This window comes from Diabrotica undecimpunctata, chromosome 2 (assembly GCF_040954645.1).
Source record: "Diabrotica undecimpunctata isolate CICGRU chromosome 2, icDiaUnde3, whole genome shotgun sequence".
Classification (NCBI taxonomy): Eukaryota; Metazoa; Arthropoda; class Insecta; order Coleoptera; family Chrysomelidae; genus Diabrotica; species Diabrotica undecimpunctata.
In genome coordinates this window covers 74,360,339-74,382,218 of record NC_092804.1, presented here as the reverse complement: position 1 = coordinate 74,382,218, position 21,880 = coordinate 74,360,339, and the positions used below count along the sequence as shown (strand labels likewise).

At 33.9% G+C, this 21,880-nt stretch overlaps 2 protein-coding genes across 5 annotated transcripts in view; one reads left to right on the top strand and one right to left on the bottom strand.

The window, feature by feature from the left end:
* The window catches only part of rut (adenylate cyclase rutabaga), a 933,824-nt gene that overhangs the window by 306,372 nt on the left and 605,572 nt on the right, over positions 1–21,880 (top strand). The window lies entirely within an intron of this gene.
* On the bottom strand, positions 16,902–19,924 carry LOC140433348 (uncharacterized). The gene is made up of 2 exons (XM_072521374.1): positions 19,818–19,924; positions 16,902–17,518 (listed from the first exon to the last, which is right to left on the bottom strand). The coding sequence occupies exons 1-2, from the start codon at positions 19,827–19,829 to the stop codon at positions 16,967–16,969; spliced, it is 564 nt and encodes a 187-aa protein (XP_072377475.1). The 5' UTR covers positions 19,830–19,924; the 3' UTR covers positions 16,902–16,966.

The window sequence follows — 21,880 nt, the reverse complement described above, 5'->3', positions numbered from 1 at the left end:
CGGGAAGCGCGAATAAATCTTGCTTTTCTTCAGTGGTAACACCATGTCTTGCTTTACCGGTACCTCCATAGGCCCCCATGAATTCCTCAAACGTGAGGTCAGACACATCTTGGACTTGGTTTACTTCCACTTCTTCATATACGTCGTGGTCACTTTCGAAAGACGCCAGCCGATTATGGTGTACTATCATCGGCTTTCCCCTCGGAATCTTGCTTATTCGGTAGATGACATCGTTGATCTTCTCCATAATTAAGTATGGACCTTCCCAAAACTGCTGCAATTTGGGAGAACAACCTTTTCGCTTTTTGGGATTATAGAGCCAGACTTTGTCGTTCTACTTAAAGCTTGTGTATCGTACCGTTTCTTTATTCGGTCGCTAGCGATCTGAAGATGGGAACGGACCAACTCGTGTACATCGTCCATTCTTCTTCGTAATTCAATCACATCATCTTCACCTGCTACATCTTCTCCAGGTCGACACCCAAACTCTAAATCACAAGGTAGTCGCATGTCGCGTCCGAATAGGACTCTGGCTGGTGTCTGGCCTGTTGATTCGGTAACAGCAGACCTGTAGGCCATTGTGAAGAACGGAAGATATTGGTCCCAGTCTCGCTGATGATCGGACACCATCTTTGTCAAATACTTGCCAACTGTCCTATTCATCCGTTCTACCATACCATCCGATTGCTGATATGCTGTAGTTCTTGTGTTCTTCATGCCTAGTCTATCACATATTCCTTGGAATAGATCGCTTTCGAAGTTTCTTCCTTGGTTGCTATGGATCTCCAAAGGCAGTCCAAATCGGCTGATATATTCTTGGATCAACTTATCTGCAAAGGTGGCGGCCTTCTGGTCTGGAAGTGCGTAAATCTCGATCCACTTAGTGAAGTAATTAATTACTACCAACATGTACTTGCCTCCATTTTCACTTTCTGGAAATGGCTCAGCGATGTCCGAAGCTATTTTTTCAAACGGGCTACATTATATTGTCTCATAGGAGCTCTACTTTTTCGATGAGGCCCGTTGCTCCTAGCAAAAATAGTACATTTCTTACACCAGTCCTTTACGTCGTCGGAACTGTTCATTCAATAAAACTGTTCCCGAATTCGCTAAATGGTTTTCTTTACACCGAAATGCCCTCCTGATGGACTGTCGTGTAACTGACGAAGTACTTCGGCTATTTTGCTCTTTGGGATCACCAACTGTCTTCTCTTCTCTGAACCGTCATCATTTTCCAGTACTCGTTTGAGCAAGCTATTTTCCATGATAAATGAGTCGCACTGGGCCTAATACGTCTTAACTACTGAGCATAGGTTTGGTATTTCTTGCCAAGGTGGTCGACGGTTTTCCTCTTTCCATTCTCAAATTTTCTGTATAACTGGATCTCTTTCTGGTTCTTCCCTGATTTTAGTAGGCGTCCAGTCGTCGTTAACCATCGTTGTTCTTAGCACTGCTGCTTCCTTGGATTCCGTTTTGTTGCAGTTGGAACACTCTGCTGGGCATGGCTTTCTGAAAAGAGAATCACCGTTTCTGTGCAGTTCCCAGTATGTTACCAGTTTTCCTCGATTTTATTATTTTCTAATATCTCATTCTCAGCAATCTTCTCTGATATTCTTTTTTTGTATAAGTATTCCTTGGATTCCGTATTTAGTCCTTCGGCTCTAAATTATGTTTGTGTTGGCCCCGCTCTCCTGGATGTAAAGTATTTCATAATGATTCTTATTTTACATAGTAGTAGGCTATGATCGCTACCTACATCTGCTGAGTTAAAGCATCTTACATCACTTATTTTTGATGGATGTATATCCATGTTGGTTATAACATAATCTATCAAAGATTTTCGTCCATGTGTGTTATTGAATGTAGATTTGTGTTGGTCTTTGTGGCCCAAAAATGTGTTTTATATTCCAAATTCGTTATTCGTGCAGAAGTTTTTGATCCGGTTTCCATTTTCATTTTTAACAATCTAATCCTTGAACATTAAGGAATTAGAATATGTTATAGAGAGCATAGTAATGTTGAATAACACTAATTCCTTTACGACCTCACGGGTTAAGTACAAGTTTTATTTATCGTCTGTCATGTACTATTTAAATATAATAGATTAAATATTTAATTATTTTAATTGATACTATCTTACGTCTATGCAGAAGTCCAAGCACTTTTTGTATTGTGTATAACTAACACAAGGCTGGAGTGATAGTTATTGAAACAGTGTTTTGTATGTGTGTATGTTCCGGGTTTTTTATCATAGTACATTCTTCTGGAGAGATTAATGAATGCGTGTTATAATCATTTTATTTTATTTCTCAGCTAACTATTCATCCATCGGCCGACACCACTCGCTAAACATTTGACACACCAGAAGTGAGCCCACCAGACTACTGAGCTATCGAGAGGATTGAAACAACGAATACTATTTGAATAATCAAATCAGTTTGATTACAGCGTGACAGTCGGAACGACTTCGAAACGAGTTCAATAATTTTTAATATCGGTATAAAAAATAACTAAAATGTGTTGTGCACGGTATTATTATTGAGAAATTTAAAATGTTCGTTTTAATTGTTAGAGTGCACACCGTCGATATGTCGCCGATCTAAACTACATATCGATAAAAGATAAGCGCGTTTAAGTGCCCACTATTCTTTGCAAATGGCTCACTTAGTCGGAATATTCATACTTGTTCTTTATCCAAAGCCAATTCGATTTTAGTAATAGATTAATTAGTGATAGATTAGAAATAAAAGCAACATTTGTTGTCAACACCTTTATTAGTACACAGAACCTCTGGTGTGAACTAAGCGCCTTCTTAAACAAAAAAGAAAACACCAAATCAGAATAATTCTCAGGTTACCTCTTAAGCAGCTTATGGTTAAAACAAAAATAGGTAATTGCGTAACTCAGTGCAGATAATTTCTGGTTAAAGGTTTCTAACAAAGGAAACGTTTAATAATTGAGGCAACTTCAGTTAAAGTAGAAACTTCAATGGTACAACAAAGCATCCTAGTCATTGCTTTTTTGGCTGGCAGTACGTACATTTATACAGAACATTATAAATCTACATTCAATACAATCGGTTTAAATTCTTCAAAATGTCTTGGTGTCAATATATCAATTAAATCTCGTTACTTTCAGGTGTTGAGAGGTTTGCGCCTTGATAAATTTGTAGAATATAATAGCTGAGTGAAAATGTTTGATCAAGTCATCTATGATTGGTTTAAATGCCAATATATTACTAAAGTAATTGTTATAAAAAATTATTGTTGCAAAGTTCAATGAGATCACTCACATGTCCACAAATTTATTTTTTCCAATATCATAAAGTACACTACTATTTATAAGAGTGCCTGAAAACTCTTTCAGAGCACGGTCTATACTTTTTATGTTCGAACATATAAAGTTTAGAAACTATCTAAACTTTCAAATAAGTTTACTCTTATGATCACAGAGGTCATAGCTATTTTGGTGGCCTTATTTTCTAACTAAAACTTTAATTAAATCTGCGGTTATTGTTTCGGATTTCCTTCGGAATCCCAACGGCTGATATTTTAAAAATTATTAATGTTTAATTAGAATTTAGTGACAAAGGTTCAGGATAAATAACAATTCGTTTGAATTCAGCAAAGGCATCATTAAAAGCAACGCATACATCAAACAATTCGCTATATTTGCTACTCAATTACTAAATCAGTTTAAACTTTCTTTATTATTCATTTCCAGGTTTGAACTGTGTTCGTTTGAATGACATGTGTGAGTTCATTTCGAGATGAAATGTCTAGAAAACTTAACGTATTTTTGCATAAATTGATCCGCGTAGGATAAATTAAACTTGAGTTGCAGACAAGCTGTAATATTTTTTGCACTACGAGATAAAGACTATTAGATCAGCGTTTTTAAACGAATGTATAGTAATGTAACAAGGAACAGCATTACATTATAGTAATTCATCTTGTTTTATCAGGCAAGACACTACTTCCATCTGACACTCGATTGTGAGTTCCTTGTACTAAGCCCTGTTCGTTCGGTAAACTCTATCAATAATTCTTGTGCTCTTTATGAAAGACAGCAACTTTCTTATGTAGAGTTTAAAGGGTTTTTCTGTTCTCATGTCACTAAACATTTCACATTTACTCAGGTGTGTCCTTAGTTGACAATTTTCATCTATGTGATCATCTTCATTTATTCTACCAGACTGAATGTTTTACCAGCTTTCTCTGAATGTTTGTTTCTGTGAATGATTTTATTTCTATGTAATTGTCCTGAAACTGAAATTTAAATTTTAGCGAAATCATTTGTCACATGAAAAACTGAGTCAACCTACGAAAACCCTTATAGAACTAAGGCGACAAATGAAAGGAGATAACACTACAAGCAAAGAAGCGATAAATCAAATAAATAAGACGATCACAAAGGCAATAAGAAAAGACATAAGAAACTACAATGTAGAAAAAACAAAACAGGCAATAGAGCAAAATAAGAACATGAAAGTTTTGAAGAGGAGCGTACAAAAGGGGAAAATAGAAATTAACAAACTGAGAAACAGCACTGGTGAAGAAACAACGAACAGAGATGAAATATTAAGAATAGTCGAAGAGTTCTACACAGAGTTATATAGATCAAGAAAAAAAGATAACAATACGGAACCTCCAATTACACTAAAAACTGGGGTATTAAACCAAGGATCAGATTTAATGCCCGATATAACAAAATCAGAAATCAAAGAAGCCCTGAAGAAAATGAAAAATAATCGAACCCCGGGTGAAGATGGAATAGTATCAGAAGCACTAAAAATTGGAGGGGATGTATTACTTGAAAAAATTAAACAACTTTTCAATATCTGCCTTCTGCCAATATTCCAACAGACTGGAACAACGCTACTATGATTATATTACACAAAGCAGGAGATAAAGCAAATTTAGAGAATTACAGACCGATTAGCCTCCTCAGCCATATATATAAGTTGTTTACGCGAATACTAGTTAAGAGAATGGAAAGAAAATTAGAGACTTATCAACCAAGGGAACAGGCAGGATTCCGAAAAAGTTACGGAACAAATGACCATCTACAAAGTATAAAAACCCTAATAGAGAAAGCAGTGGAATACAATAAACCTCTAGTTCTAATATTTATCGATTTTCACAAAGCCTTTGACACAGTTAAGCTAAGCAAAATATTACAGGCGCTTAAAGAATGCAGGCTAGATTATAGATATACTAAATTATTATACAAAATATACCTGCAGGCAACAACCACTGTCAGATTACATACTAACAGTAATCGCATAAAAATAGAACGGGGGGTTAGACAAGGAGACCCAATGTCACCTAAACTTTTTAATACGGTGCTAGAACATGCTTTTAAGAATTTGGATTGGATGACAAAGGGAATAAAAATAGATGGAGAATATCTAAACAACTTACGTTTCGCCGATGATATACTTATAATAGCTGAAGATCTAGGTATGGCAAGAGAGATGGTACAGGAACTCGTTGTGGCTACAGAAAGTGTAGGTTTAAATATAAATATCTCGAAAACAAAAATCATGACCAATTTGGTACCCAACCAGAACATCAGTATTGGTGGAAAAGAAATAGAACTCGTAGATAGATATAAATACCTGGGACATGAAATTATGATTGGCAGGGATAATCAGACTCATGAACTGAAGAGAAGAATCGGCCTTGGGTGGGCAGCATTTGGAAAACTGAGAGAAACTTTTAAAAGTGAGCTGCTCACATGCCTAAAGAGAAAGGTATTTGATCAGTGCGTCCTCCCAGTCTTGACGTACGGAGCAGAAACACTTACCTTAACAAAAGCAGCAGCTACCAAACTGAGAGTCACGCAGAGAAGAATAGAGCGGTCCATGTTAGGAATAACTCTGCGAGACAGAATAACCAACGAAGACATCAGGAGAAGAACCGGAGTGACTGACATCATCGAGAAGATAGCCAGACTAAAATGGAGATGGGCAGGACACATAGCCAGAATGACAGATGGGCGATGGACAAAGAGGTTATTGGAATGGAGGCCAAGGGAAGACAAGAGAAGCGTCGGTCGACCACCTACAAGATGGACTGACGATTTAAGAAGACTCAATACAAACTGGATGAGAGCGGCGCAAGATAGACGGGGTTGGAAACATGAGGAAGAGGCCTATGTTCAGCAGTGGACTCTTGAGGCTGGATGATGATGATTATGATGATTTGTGATCTCGCAGAACGGTTCTGGAGCTAGTGTTTGTTTCCTTATACTCATTCATACCCCTACACTCATGTTAGAGACACTCCATTATCTCCTGTCAAGTTTCTTTATAGTTTTCTATCAATTTTGATTTGATAATTGGGTTCTTTACTTCTAACATCGGTGCTTAACTGTATAGGTTAATATATTTATTGTTTTCCTCCTGTAGCTCCCTTCCCCTAACGAGGTCAACAGTGCAGACTATGAGTCTAAACAATTTAGTATATAACATTGTAACCATAGTGTGGTCTCAAACTGTAGAATTCACTGAATTTAGTTAACCATATCAACGCCAGATAACCATTTTAGATTTCCAAAGATTACTTGCCAACCATTAGATGCCAACCTCCGTAGCGGAGATGGTACCTGAAGAAGAAGAAGATAATATGATTGTGTTCATTATTTAAGTGAAGATGCCTTCTGGTTAGTGACTTGGGATGAAAAAATTAATGATTACCATCTTTTACTGGCCACTTTTAATAAAATTCAGACTAAAAAAGGGGACAACTGTACCAGTAGCGCTAAAGTTACCCGTCAAACCTCCGTGATATTCTAAAATTCTTAAATAATGTTAGTCATATTTTTACATTTCTCATTGTGTAATTGGAACTGTTTTTATCAAGAATCCAAGAATAACCAAGAAGCCTAACTGGGTCAAGTTAAATAAATACAAAACTTTAGCAAACACATCATTTTTGCATAGTTGCAAGTAATCCAATGTAATCCGTGGTGGCATTGCTTACATATAAACAATATTGTTTGATCACGTCATCAAATCAAAAAGTTGTCAAAAAGTTTAATGGCAGAGTTGGCGTATTACAGATCTAAAGAATTTTTTGCAAAACTATACGTTCTTAGATCCATCAATACGTTAGAGTGTGAGATTTGGTGGAAATGAACCTATTTTGGAAAAACACTAAGTTAATTATAGGTCCAAATTTTGAAAATTCCTGTGACTAGCGCCGCTACCGAAAGAAGTTTTAGTATATATGGTTTCATACACTTTCCAAAATGAAACCGAAGTGTGAAGAAGAGAAACTATTTTCTTAACCAAACTTAATTTTGTTTATTAAATTTGTTTTTATTTTATTTTTTATTCTATTGAGAAAATGGGAATATTTTGTTTTTTTTTTATTTGTCCCTGAAGATGGAACATCAATTATTATATTTTGTTTTAGTTAATAGTCAATAAAATCTTAAATTTTGTATTAATTTTTGGCGCTTTTGGTATGTTCTCAGAAAATTCTCATTATCGAGAATATTCTCAAAAATATTCTCGAGAATATTCTTAATTTTTTTGTTCTCGGAAATTTTTTATCACTACTTCTGGAATCATCATATCTCAGTTCATCTGAAATAGTATTGTTCCAGTGATGTTTGACTGAAGACCTCACGGGACTCAATGTGTTGTTAGCTATAGTTAGATTAGTTAGATAGGTAGATTTTAGGTTTAAAATCTTGAATGAGCTATATTTTTCCTGTCTCTGAAATTTTATGTAATAATAATAACGGATCCACCTCTAATTCATATTTTAAAACGTTTTTCAATTTTAATGACGTGGTGTGCTCATGCATAATTCATTATGCAAGCGGCAATAAAGACAAAATATTTAATTATTTAATACATTGAATAATTCTGTAAATGAATAACACTAAATTATATGTTGAGTCCATTTATTTTCTTTGCGTTTTACTAAATAATTTTACCTAGAATATATAAGTGTCTACCATTGTAAGAAGTTTTTTACGTCTTATAATTGTTATTTATTTTACAATAGAACGTTTGTTAAAAAATAATTAAATATTTGATGTGCAATTAGAAGTAACTGTAATTGGTTCCAGAAAACTTTTATGACTTGTTCATCTTATTTATTTTAGCATCTAGGTCCAACTTGTAGTTTAGAAAATAGTATAAGTATTTAAAGTGCAGTCATCTCTTCTTCGGCTACAAAAATAATATATTTCGCCTAAAAACGATCCTCCGGTAACACTAAGACTACGCTTGCGACAATTCGTTAGTGTTTTTGTTTGTGCAAAGGGTTAAAAGTCAAGTAATTAAAGTTCTAAGAAAAATGGAGATTAAGTTAGCAATACTTTTCAAACTTAAGTTTAACAAACTAAAAGTTAATTGCCAAAATTTTAATTTCTGGGGATTGATTGTTATTTATAGAAAACCTCTAATTGCCTACTTTATTTATTTGATATAACAATGATTTTCGAAAATAAATACACTTATGTCCATTGACACAACAAAATACATCTACTTAACGCTTTATCTACCAAAATAGAAATGACCGTAGACCTGAGTTTTACTCTACTATTACAAAAATAAAAAAAATTATTTACATAAAACTAATTTTATCTATATTAACCTGCACTACCACAAAAACATTGTAACATTTTTTTATAATTACAATATTAAATAAATTTTAATACCTTTACCCCTGTTGCTGAGACGCCCATGGCCGTATTCGCAAATAGCTATGCGGGTGGGATCGTTTACCATTAGAAAATTTTATTGCAAACACCGACTTCCCGAACCACGGAATTCTCACGTACAGAAGGTTCTACTTATCAAACGACGCCGCCGAAATAGTATACTTTACGGTAGGGCTTGTATTAATTCTTTTGCGGTTCCAGGCGGGTTCTGTTTAATCTTCTTTAAACTCTGATAAACAAAGTCGTAAAAAGTATTTTATAGTATTTTTCTGTAAGAACCGAATCCAAAAGATTTGATATCTCCTCACGTCGTTAGAACCTGTTTACCTGCCTAGAAATACATACAGGCTGGCCTGTCATTACCGTTCTCTCTGAATTTTTAAGTGTGTATATAATACACTTAAATATTTGAGTTTCTTAATCTAATACCATATTAGATTAAATATGTTTATAAAGTACCATTATTTTAATTAAATTCAGTGCTTGATACTAGTAAAAGTATAATTAGAGTCAGTATTGTGCAGCAGTTATCGAGATTTATTGTAAGTTATCATAATCAGATTAACCGACTATCTGGGCGAATAATATTTAATCATATTACCCAATTTTGGACGAATCTGAAAATAAATCTCTCGAAACTCTTCACTAAAAATGATTACGAACATTTAATTCTTAGTAAGAATAGTTAATCATTAAACTGTGCGAGACAGATAATTAGCTTAAGACCAAGTGGGGGTTGGTTTAATTTTTATAATACAGAATTCTTATAACCTTTTTATATTCTTTCGAATTTAACTTTAATTAACTTTGTTTTATTTGCTATTCATTTTTTTCTTATTTATTGTACCCCAGCTTTAGTTGAATTTTCTTAAAAATTATCAGGCTCTCTTCGCTGATAACTTAAACTGTGCATGATTTTATTATATTGTATTTGTAAAGATATTTCTTAATCATAATACTGTCTATTTCTATATGTATACAACCATTCATTAATTGATGGTGCATTTTTTTACTTGTTTACATACAGCCGCCTATATAATTGGGTTGTTGAATATATTGTTTTGTTTTATCAATGAATTTTATTTCTTGACTCCTAATAAGTTTCCTGATAAAATAATACTTCTGAATATTTGCTTATTACATTAAATTATTATTATACCTTCGACCAGAAGAGAGATCAGGCTGATTAAGTTTCGTAGGTAAATAGGTGAACGGAGTCCACCTAATACATTTATTATTTGTTTATGTAGTGTGGTGACAAAATTTATTTAATAATTAACTATTGATATCTTTCCTTGGATTTGGTGTCAGAGCCTAAATATATTTCCTCATCTCTTTTCGTTTCTAGGGTTTCTTAATTTTCCCCTTGAACCCCAAAAAGTTAAGTGGCACGCCTTTTCTATATTATCGTTGGTAATTTTACCCATCTATCTTTTTGTTTATTTCTGTATCTTTTCTAATATATCTTATCCTGATCTATCTTTACTTATTTCGTCCGTTGTACCCATTCCCGGTTCCAAAAGCTAGTTTCGAACCCACGACTCGTTCTCCACCAACCATCTGGCTACCGTCCGCAGTGTCTCCATTGGTGACCTTTCTAGCACCATCCAAAAAAGGTTTCCGATGTTACAACATATATCCTAGCTATATAATACTAAAAGTTCGTAAAAAAGGTAAAAGTTCTTATTACAAACTACTAATAATCATCCAATTCATCTTTATCTTCGACAGAATGAGGATATACGTCACGTACATCACTTTCGCAAGGCAAAATTTTGTAGCAGTCATGAAAAATTGCAGAGATGTAAGGTAGTAATTCTATTAAGTTTTGTTTTTTCTTATCAGAAATAGCTACCGGGCCTTCACGATAAGGTTTTGAGTCAAAGACACTGTATTGCAGCCTCTTCACTGAAAGTTGACTTTCTTAAAAGGTTCCAGAGGATTTAATGAAGTTTTATAATAAAGCATTCCACATTGCCCTTTGTTGTATCGTAACCACTTTACATTCCTCCAAACTAATTTTTCGCCTTCTTCGTTCACTTTCTTTTGCTGTAAAGAAGTTTTAAACAGCGTCTTCTTCTTCTAAAGTCTTCCCTTTTATTTCTTTCACGACAAATGGTTTCACCTCTCCTGTTTGTCTCACTAGTTGCATCCAGTCATAGGGATGATTTATTGAGGTTCCATATCTCTTTCTAGTTATCTCTATCATGGAATGGTCAGTGTCACATTCCATGTGTATGTCACATGGAATTTGGAAGTGTGAACCTATGGTCAATGGTTTTCAAATGTCGGCTGTTTTGTAGTAACGTATAAAACATTGCCATAACGTGTGTATTCTTATTTTGACCACCACACGTATCTGAGTACAATATAACGTAGGTAATATCCGTAGGAAGGTCAACAAGATGCTTATGCTTATACAAGCATGAACCAATTTGATTTGCTCCTTTTCCAAAAATTACTTTGTGTCACATATAATTAAAAGATTGTCCGGTAATACAATCCTGAACAGGAAGATTAAAGGTCCACAGTAGTTGTCTTTTCTAAAACGTAACGGATGTAACTAGATTAGGTGTTGGGAGACACTGCTGCATATCGAAGGTGTACACTTTTGTAGGTTGTTCTTATTATTTATTTTGTCATTTGCTTTCGATTTGTGTGCGTAGTTTGCTTCGGCTTGATGAATGGCTAGTTGTTTACATAATTCGTCTTTGTTTTCAGCATTTGCTTTCATTTTTATATGCAGGTCACATGTTTGACATGTATTCTTTTTTTGGTGTCTTTGTAGCTACTTTCATGATGTGAAAAATGTTCTCGTAAACCTTTCTCCTTACAGGTTGGTGTTTGGACTCTTGTTTAAGATATTCTTCATAAATCTTTGCAACTATATAGTGAGGTGGAAGATAATTGTTGCATGTTTGGTTTCTGCAATAGTGACTTTCGTATGCAGGCAAAGACAAAATGTGATGTTTAACTGCTTGAGTAACTTAATCGAATAATTTATGCCATGGCTTATGGGATCCTCTATTATCGTCGTGTGTTATTCGAGAACTAGAAGTGCCCTTTTGGAGTAAAGTGTTGATAATAAATTTACTGCTTTCACCAAAAGTCTTTTGGCACGACTTGTTGGTTGGTACATGTTGGTATTAAATTACCATTAATCTGAAGATGATATTGATGGGTTAACAAACGAAATCTTTGTTTAGATTCATCAGCAACTTTTTGTTTTGATGTTTTCTTTTCAACGATGTTTACAAGACTAACTAAATACGCGATTCTCTTATTATAGCTACCCATGGCCCAATATTCTTTAAATAAAGTGTGTCTTGGAACATCATTAAACTTTTCCTGGCATTTCATGCGACAATCCGTTAGTGGTTTGCACTGTCTCGCTTCAACTTCTTTGCCTTTTCGAGTTTTGTAGCTTTTTCCTAAATTTCTTTTTGATTGATTTTCTAACCTTAGTTTTCTTGTGTCACCTTTTATAAGTTTATTTCCGCTATTTTTTATACGAATATTCCTACTTCGTTTCACTGGTGTTATGTGTACTGTGTTTACTAAATGTACGTGACGCACACTAACCACATTTGATTTGCTTTCATTTTGCGGTAGGCTTCTTTGTTTTTTCGGTCTTAAACTGTCATCTTCATCCGATATTAAAACATCAGAATCTTCCTCCGGATCATAAGAGGGATCAATATCACTATCATCATCAATACCATATAGTATGTCAGATGGAAACTCAGAAATAGATGGAGCTGCATTTAAACTAAAACCATAGTAGTGATTTTTTTTTTAAATCAACAAACGAGAACTTACTTGTACCACTGCCTAGGTTGCTATTAGTCTGTCTATTTTCTGGCTCTGGCTTTTCATCTACTTCCACTCGATGCTGATAGGATTCGGAATTGGAATCTACGTGTTATTTTAGTTTTTAGTCACATTAAAACAAATTTTAATAATAATAACATACCTTTATTATTTGAGTGTACATTCCCACACATTTCCAGAATTTTATTAGCTCGGAAAGACCTCATTTTAAATTGTTAAAACTGTTTTAAAATTTGTTACAAATACGTGCGTAACACTTATTTTGAGTTTGGAACGCCGTGTGTCAACAGATATAAGTTAACTGAATACTAGTGTCAAGATACAAAAGTTGACTTATCACTAAACGCACGGGATGCGCTAGTGGTGCTAGCCAGTTATACTCCGTTGCACGCAATGAATGATAAAATTTTGATTTAGAGTCATTGGGCACCAACTCATCTAGATAACGGTGTTATTATTGACTTATGTCTCTTTGCATAACCACAGATGAACTTGTTTTGTACAGCGTAGTGTAGTTTTCTCATTTTTCACCAAATGTATACTTGTACTCGTACCAACGAATTGTAGCTCTTGTTGCAGTGATAGACTGAACACACATTCATAAAAATGATACAATTTTTAGACATATATTATACCACTCTCTATAAATCTAATTACAGAAACTATTGCTGGAATATTTGAGGCCTAAAATTATATATTGTATTTCATTTGTTGTAAAATAAATTTATATTTCAACACAAACGTCTATTATTTTTTTTTCTACCAATGCAGAACTTAATATACTAAGTCAGTAAAATCAGACTTTATCGAACTAATCTGAGATTATGTGCAAACGAGGTGAACGAGGCGAGTAATCGGCAAGTTCAATAAAGACACTTACTTAATGTATACAAGCTTTTATCACCAACCGTATACCTTATCACGTTTTATTATAATAACGTAAACACAAAAGTAATACAAAACAAATCTACAGATTATTTATATTAAACCTGAATATACACCCTGACGGTTTATAAAAATTAATTCCTGAAGTCGAAGAATTTTGTATTGGAAATTCCTGTGAATTACGTTGATAACTTGAGTGTGTGGTGGATATTGACTAGAATTATTATTCATAATAAATATATTGTCAGTTTGACTTTTTTTATCTAAAACCGTCTTTGCAATTTTCGTTTTTTATTGGGAACATTCTCCTCAATATAGGACTCCTGCAATCCTATCACTTATCCACCGGCCGTAGTGATCTTTGTTTTAGTTATTGCCGCGTACGATGGCAAAAACAGTAGAGAATGTTAAATAAAGTGATAATTCTAACAAGTGGAGCTATTTGGGGAATTTATCTGGTACACTTCCAAAAGTGTACTTACAAAAGTGTAATTTCAACTTGCTCTACGGGGACTTTGCCATTTTTCTAAATTCGAAAAAATCGTCTTTGAAGTGATCACAAATAATTCAGACCTTTTGGTCTTTGTTTTAGTTATGTAAATAGTCAGATCGTTTATTTATCCTCTGTCATTTACTCTTACTGTTACTTTTAAGTTCAACAATTCGTCAGTACGGCAAAGCAATGCCAAAGGCAACAAAAATCTAACGAGTGACTACGTTTTTCTACCTTTAAAATATCTGTAAATTTTGTATTGAATATTGTTAATCTAAAATCAAATTATCAATTTGGTTTTAAGAAAGATAATACTACTGTTAATTAATGCCACGAATTGTTAAGAATCAACAGTGGCTTATAGTTGAGAATCAAATTTGTAGGTAGTACATTCTCAGAAATGTGAATGCGATAAAGCGACGACATCGTTGCGAATTTGTGATAATAGATATTCTAGCAATTTATATTTTAATCATTCACATGTAGCAAAATTACCATAGATTAATGATCGTTTTGTATTTGTTAAGATATCTAATAGAAAACATCTAAAAGTACGATAATATTCTGTGTAAAAGTCCATGACAACGTATCGCGTATCATTCACACTGTAAAAAGACCAAAGTATATTGGAGTTTTGGAGGAAAACGTATTTTAGTTTGAGAAATATGTTAACAAAATAAACTTACTTATGTACAAAAATAATCGTGATAAAGTAGTTCTACCTTTACAGGAAGTCAAAATATTAATCATCGTACGAAGACAACTGGCTGGATGATAAAGAGCTATCGCGTAATTATCGCATTACAAAGGTAATGAATACATTTTAAATAATGGTGTTGGCTTCCAACGGTTGTAGAAAGTAAGGCACTGGAGTCGAAACGTTAATAAAGCATGTCCCTAAAATTTTCGGAAGAAATAAATATGTATTTTCTAATTGTAAATTAAGTTTATTTTATTAACTAAATACAGAAAATTAAGTCTATATATTTAAGGTTTATAATGTATTTTTATAGAACAGAAAGAGGTCCGTGATCTTCAATGGCGCGTAAATTTGGTCTTGCATGTGCAATAAGCCTTTGGACTGTTTCTTAGTCGATCTTACGAAATTTTTCCAAAATTCTTCGCCTTAGCTGATCTTCATTTTGGGCTTCCCAGCCATTATTATACACCATTCGACTCAAAACAGCCCAAAACTCTTCTATAAGCATCGCCTGAGGCACATTTGGAGTGTTGTCGCGCTTGGGAACAAAATTTATATTTTGAGCAGTTAACCAATCTATCGTTCTCCCGGCGTAATGGCATGACGCTAGGTCGGGCCAAAATATGATTTCATCATTGGGGTGATGAGTGTTTATAAGTTGAATAAGCTTTGTAAGACAGCTGTCAACGTAATTGTCAGCATTGAGAGCTTCACCGCGAACACGCCCAACAAACGGCTGTAAAACACCAGTTTTTGAGATGGCACACCATAGCAAAATTTTATCGGCAAATTTCACTTTTCCCTTAAACCCAACTTCGTCCGGTGCATCTTGTATATTGCGTGTATAAAATTCGTTGTTGCCCTTCATTTCCGAATTGGATAAAGTAAAATACTTTTCATCATTAGGAAAATAAATACGTTTCAATGCACGGCAACATATAGGAATTTTTTCTAACTGGGCTGGTGTGTACTTAGGAGCTTTTTTCTTTTATATCGTTTTAAATTATTTCTAGAAATTGTTCTACTTACAGTCATTCGTGAAACATTATATCTTCGGCCAAGATTTCGCAAAGACTTTCCTAATTGGTTCTCCATACTCTGAATTAATCTCTGTTCCCGAGCAGGAGTTAAAACTATTGGTCTTTCCTTAGACAAGGAAAGAGAGAGGACAGGTAACGTTCATTTAATAAACCTTAGAAAAGTGAAGCAAGTTTCGATGTAACCGCCATGTTTTGTGACTGTACGTTGCCCATTACTACCTCTCGCAGGATTTCCAGGTCTACTGATTTTTCAGTAGATCTACTGATTTCATCTTCAATATACTGATTTACTGAAACACTATATCGATCTACTAAAAAATATGTCATGATAAAATCATGTTTAAAAAGTGATCATTATGTCAATGTTCAATTATGAATTTAAAAAAATCTATTTATTGATATATATCCATTATCCTCAATCTACTGAAGAAATAAAATATGACCTGGCAACTTTTTTGGTGCCGGTTGCTGTCAAATTAGGCTTCATACGATTACGCGTCCCCTCTCTCTCCTTGTCTAAGGGTCTTCCACTTTTGGCAAATTAGGTTCGTACTTTTTAATTGTCTGGTAAATCGTTGACACAGAAATATTTTGAACAGTAAAAATTCTTACAATATCGGGTTTTGGTACATGTCCAACTAAAGGATAAATACTTTGACGAATATTAAGTTAATATGTACGACATCTTAATGAACCGTATTTGTCAAAACTGACATTGGTTATATAGTTTAAGTTGTTTACTAACTTTGGTTTCCACTGGCAACTTGATCCAAATGCTTACTACCAATAATACTTTTAAATCTAAAATTTTGAGAAAACTTTAGGGACATACGTTAATTCGTTATTTTAAAATGTATGTGGTATTTTTACTGGATGATATTTAAAATACCATGGATAAAGTAGAAAGAATGTAGAGAATGATTAAAATGAGAGACTTTCCTATTACCTGTGGGAATATTAGGCGCCATTATTATCTTTGACATTAGTTATTTGAATACTCCATAAAATTGTGTCATATAAATAAAAGACTATTAAATATAAATAGCTAAACTAGCTATTTATAGTTATTAAGACCATTATAACTTATTTAAAGTTATTCAGGCCATTCATTGTAACACAGTTTGTGCCACAACTATGATAGTAATGATCTAAGCCGTACATTTGTTACTGCATAATTTAGTTTGTACTCTAGAATCAAACCATAATATAAATTTTAGGGGTTGTAGATTTTTGTAATTGTGCACTTAAGACCAAAATAAAATAAAAAAAAAATTTTTAACACATTTTTTATATTATAAATATATAAATTAAATATTTATTTCGAAATATATTCAATTACCAAAGTTGTGCAATATGTCCAGCAGAATAAGCAGATACTACTGGAGCTACATGTCCGGCATAAGCGATTGGTGCTGGAGATAAACTTTTAGTAACAATTGGTGCAGAGTAGGCAGATACCACTGGACCATGTGAAGGGTAAGCTACATTGGCTACACTTTTGGCGACAACTGGAGCTGAATAGGCAGATACAACGGGGGACGAGTAAGCAGAAACAACTGGAGAAGAGTAAGTTGAAACAACTGGTGCAGGTGCGGCGTAGGCTAACGGAGATGAGTAAGCAGACAGTACTGGTCCATGTGCTGGTAGAGCCAGTGGAGCGGAATATGCGGACACCAATGGGGCAGCTTTGGCAACAACTGGAGCAGCAACGGCTACAGGGGCAGCGTGGCTTGTGTATGTTTGAACAACAGATTTGGATATAGCAGGAGCTGTCAACAGTGGGCTTGAAGAGTAAGCTGATACTACAGGAGTACCAGCAAGAGCTAATGGAGCTTCACCATAAATCCCAGCATTAGCAAAAGCCAAAAAGGATGCGAAAACAAGAACCTAAAAAACATATTTTAGTATTTTTAAAATGAAACAATATAAACAAAATTAGTAGTCGTACAATTATTAATTTATGTTAATGTAATATATGTTATAAATTATCTGTTATACAATATATAAAAATAATTATATACAATAAATTTGTAATAAAAGGAACTAAAATCTATATATATATATATATATATATATATATATATATATATATATATATATATATATATATATATATATATATATATATATTTAGGGATTCTACAGTATTCACTGCCTTCCCTCGCTCAACCGTTTCCATCTCTCTCTGTTGTTCCATTCTCCATCGTTTAGGCCTCTCTTACTCATGGCGTCGTCTACTTCGTTCCTCCGGGATTTTCGGGGTCGTTCTCTTTTCCTCCTTCCTATGGGGCTCCATTCGGTTATTCTCTTTATCCATCTGCTGTCGCTAGTTCTTCTTACATGTCCATACCACTTTAATCTTTTTTGTTCTATATATGTTAGTATGTCTGTTTCTATTGATGTTCTTTGCTTTATTTTGTCATTACTTCTCCTATCCATTCTTGTTACTCTGCAGCATCTTCGCAGGCATTCCATCTCTGTTGCTACTATCTTACTGCTGTTTTTCTTGTTTATGATCCAATTTTCAGCCCCGTATGTCATAATACTTCGCACTAATGTTTTATAAATCTGCGTTTTTGTCTTCATATTTAGGTATCTATCCCACCATACTGAGTTAAGTTGTCGGATTACTGTTCTTGTTTGTCCTAATCTTTGTGTAATTTCTTCCTCTGTTGTTGCTTTTCGTGATTATAAACCCCAGGTATTTGAATTTATCCTTTCCTTTGATTGTTACGTTGTCATCAATCTGTAGATCTTCTATGTCTTCTTCACTTGTAGATAGGTACTCTGTTTTCGTGAGGTTAATATCTAGGCCAGCCTTGGTATATTCTTCTTGTAGTCTCTTCATCATGTAGCTGAGGTCGTCTTGGTCTTGTGCAATCATTACCTGATCGTCTGCAAAGCTTAACGTATATAGGTATTCGTTCCGTACCGGTACTCCCATGCCTTCGCATTTTCTTTTCCATGTAGTCAAGGCTTTTTCTAAGTATATTTTGAATAGGGTTGGAGATGTGGAACAACCCTTTTGTTATGGTGAAGTCTCCTATGATTCTTGTTCCCATTTTAATGGACACTTTATTTTCTTTATACAGAGCTTTTGTAGCTTCTATGAGCTCCGTCTGTATTTCTAATTTGTACGTTGCCTCCCATAGTTCTGACCTTGGTACAGAGTCATACTCCTTTCTCAGGCCCACAAATGTCAAGTGTATATCTCTATTTTTTGCTTTTTTCTTTTCCAACAGTTGTTCCAGTGTGTATATGTGGTCTATGCATGATCTTCCTTCCGTGAAGCCTGCCTGATCCTCCCCGATTTTGTCTTTTATCGCTTGCTCTATCTTTTCTCGCAGTATCTTCCCATATAATCTTCCTATTGATGATATTACGCTTATTCCTCTGTAGTTTTCGCATCGTTTTCTATCTCCTTTCTTAAATATAGATGTCATATATGCCTCCGTCCATTCCTTTGGGAGTTGTTCTCCATTTATGGCTTTCTGAAATATCCATTGTATCATCCGGTGTAATTTTTTTGATCCGTATTTTATAAGCTCAGGTGAGATGCCTCCAGGTCCCGGTGCTTTCTTATTTTGGAACTAAAATCTATATATTAAAATAGAAAAATATGAAAGATTTCTTGGAAAAAATTTCTTTATGATATAACAATTTATTGATAAAATATTGACTCCAATAGATCTGCTCTTCAAATCACATTGATTCCCCTTTTTAATTCTTCTGCTTGTACTTTATTCTTGTTCCGTCAATGTTGATACTCTATATACCTTCTTTGTAGGTGATCCATTTGTACAGCAGATCAACATTGTAAGCATAACACTGATTAATTGAGTGATGTTCCTATATTTTTTTGTATCACTTTTCGGTTTAATATTATTCTATACCTCATTTTAACCTGCTTATTTTATCTGTATTGTATCGATATATTAAAATTTAAAAGATTACAAAACTAGATTAAAAGTTAAGATTATCAGTGTAATGCTTTAAATATATTAACCTCCCTAGTTAGCAGTTTTGTTTTCCGCTTGACAGATATTGGATTGAGATAACAGAAGTAAATAATATGTTAATAATAATTAGTAAAGGTGGTTAAAATTAAAGAACTTTGTTATTGTAGAATCGTATATAAAATCATCAAAAAACAGTACAACATAGCTATCATAAAATTTTGACTTACTTTGAATGCCATGATAATTTTATTATTGTAGGTCTGGTGAGAAACTGATGCTATTTTAAAAGATCGATGCGTTTTTATAGTAACTGATCCACTTACATACTGGACCACTTTCGATTTTATCGAAGGTCTGGGATAACACCCAGATCAGTCTTGTTTTATTGCAATATGATAATTTATTTTCGCCTCTAAATTTTAAACAAAACTAATTAGCATATTTCATCATTGTTAGCATTATACTTCCAATAAATTAAAACTTGTTATGCATATAAAATTCACCATTGTTAAAAACCACTCAAGATCGAGGCAAATCAATGCAATTGACACATGCGTAAGGAGGACATAAGAGCCTTAAGTCTTTGGTTTATTGATATTAAAAAAATAGCAGTAGAAATGGAAAAAATTATCACACCAATAGATTTAAAAGTTTCGTTTAATATACGTGTAGTTACTAATTAATAGAGTTAAAATGGTTTAAAAATTAATAGTTTAGATTTGGTTTAGGATAATAGAGTTCTTTAAATATAGTAAATATAGTATGAGATGGTCTCTAGTATTTTATAATACAGACCTCTAAGCTCATAGGATAAAAGTAACTCCAAGGTTAAAGAAGTTTTATTATTTAATATGGTTAATGGACCCTCAAATATGAAAAAATCGCGGAATGCTGCCATTGAAAGGGGTGCGTTTTGAGAAAGGGGTGAATTAGTCCCTATTCATTAGGATGCTTATGGGCAAATTCTATGCACTTTTTCTTACTTGGATGCATATAAATTTATAAAAAAAAATTGTTCAAAATTAAATTTCCTACTAAAATGTCACCTTTTAAAGTCAAAAATAATTTTTTTTACAAAAATATATTAAATAAACGAAGCCCAAATAAAACGCGATTTTTCTTTATTTCCCCATAACTTTTTTCCACGGAGTATAGGTATAGGCATTGCTTCAGAGAAAAAAATTGCTATCCTTCCTCTTCGACATAACGTTTAGTAGAAGTCTTTAGGAGTCACAGTATCCAAGGTAAGATTTTTGAAACGTTTGCTACTCACTTCTTTAGGCTACTGTGAGTTTGGTTGCTGTAGCCTGGGTTAAGGAAAGTATTTCGGCACCGTAAGTCATGATTGGAAGCACACCTTTGAACGTCTTCTGTTTGAAATAATTTGAAATGTCGCTCTTGAAGATGTCTGATAGAGCTCCATATGCGGCCCATACTAGGTGATCTCACTAAAGTAATTCTTCTTTGCAGTTCAGTAGTTTGGTTGTCCCTGGCATTTGGATTTTATGACCTAAGTATATATACTTATGAACGCATCCTATTTCGTTGCAGTCGACTTTTGGATTTTCGTTTGGTACCAAGTTTGTCATGTTTCGTGTCTTTCCAAAATTTATGTTCAAACCAACTTCATTACAGGTGACATCTAATTCAGTAAGCATAGTTTCAATCTCTTTTAGGTTATCTGTTATTAGAATAATGTCGTCCGCAAATCGTAGGTGGGAGACATTGATTCACATTCATTTCTTTGGTTTCCCACTCCAATTTTTTTAAGCTTATTCCAGAACTGCTGTAAAGAGTTTTGAAGATAACGTGTCTCCTTGTCTGATTTCTCTTTTTATTTTTGTACAGTTTGTATGTTTGTGTAATCTTACGGTCATGGTTGCATTAGTGTATATATTCTGGATGAGTTTGGAGCACCGATAATCTATGTGACTTTCCTCCAACGCCCTCATTGCGGTATTGCAGATTAATTTGAAATATATTAAATTTTGATATTTATGTGGCTTCTCCTCCAGCTCAATCCCTGTTGTACTTTCTTTAAACTGTATGGATATTGGAAACTTTGGTTCATCGGTAGCCTCTGCCTTCTTAAGTTTGGTTTCATCCAATTACATTAGAATTAAAAATACAATTTGTATTAGAAAAGCAGCTATCCGTCCAAGCGTCTTGGGATCGGTGTGTCCGATGACATATTTTGTAATGTACCGTCTAATGATAATTATAAGTATCATTATTTTTTGTTAGTTTTTGATTTCTTATCCATAAATTGTCCCACAAGTCACTACTTGCA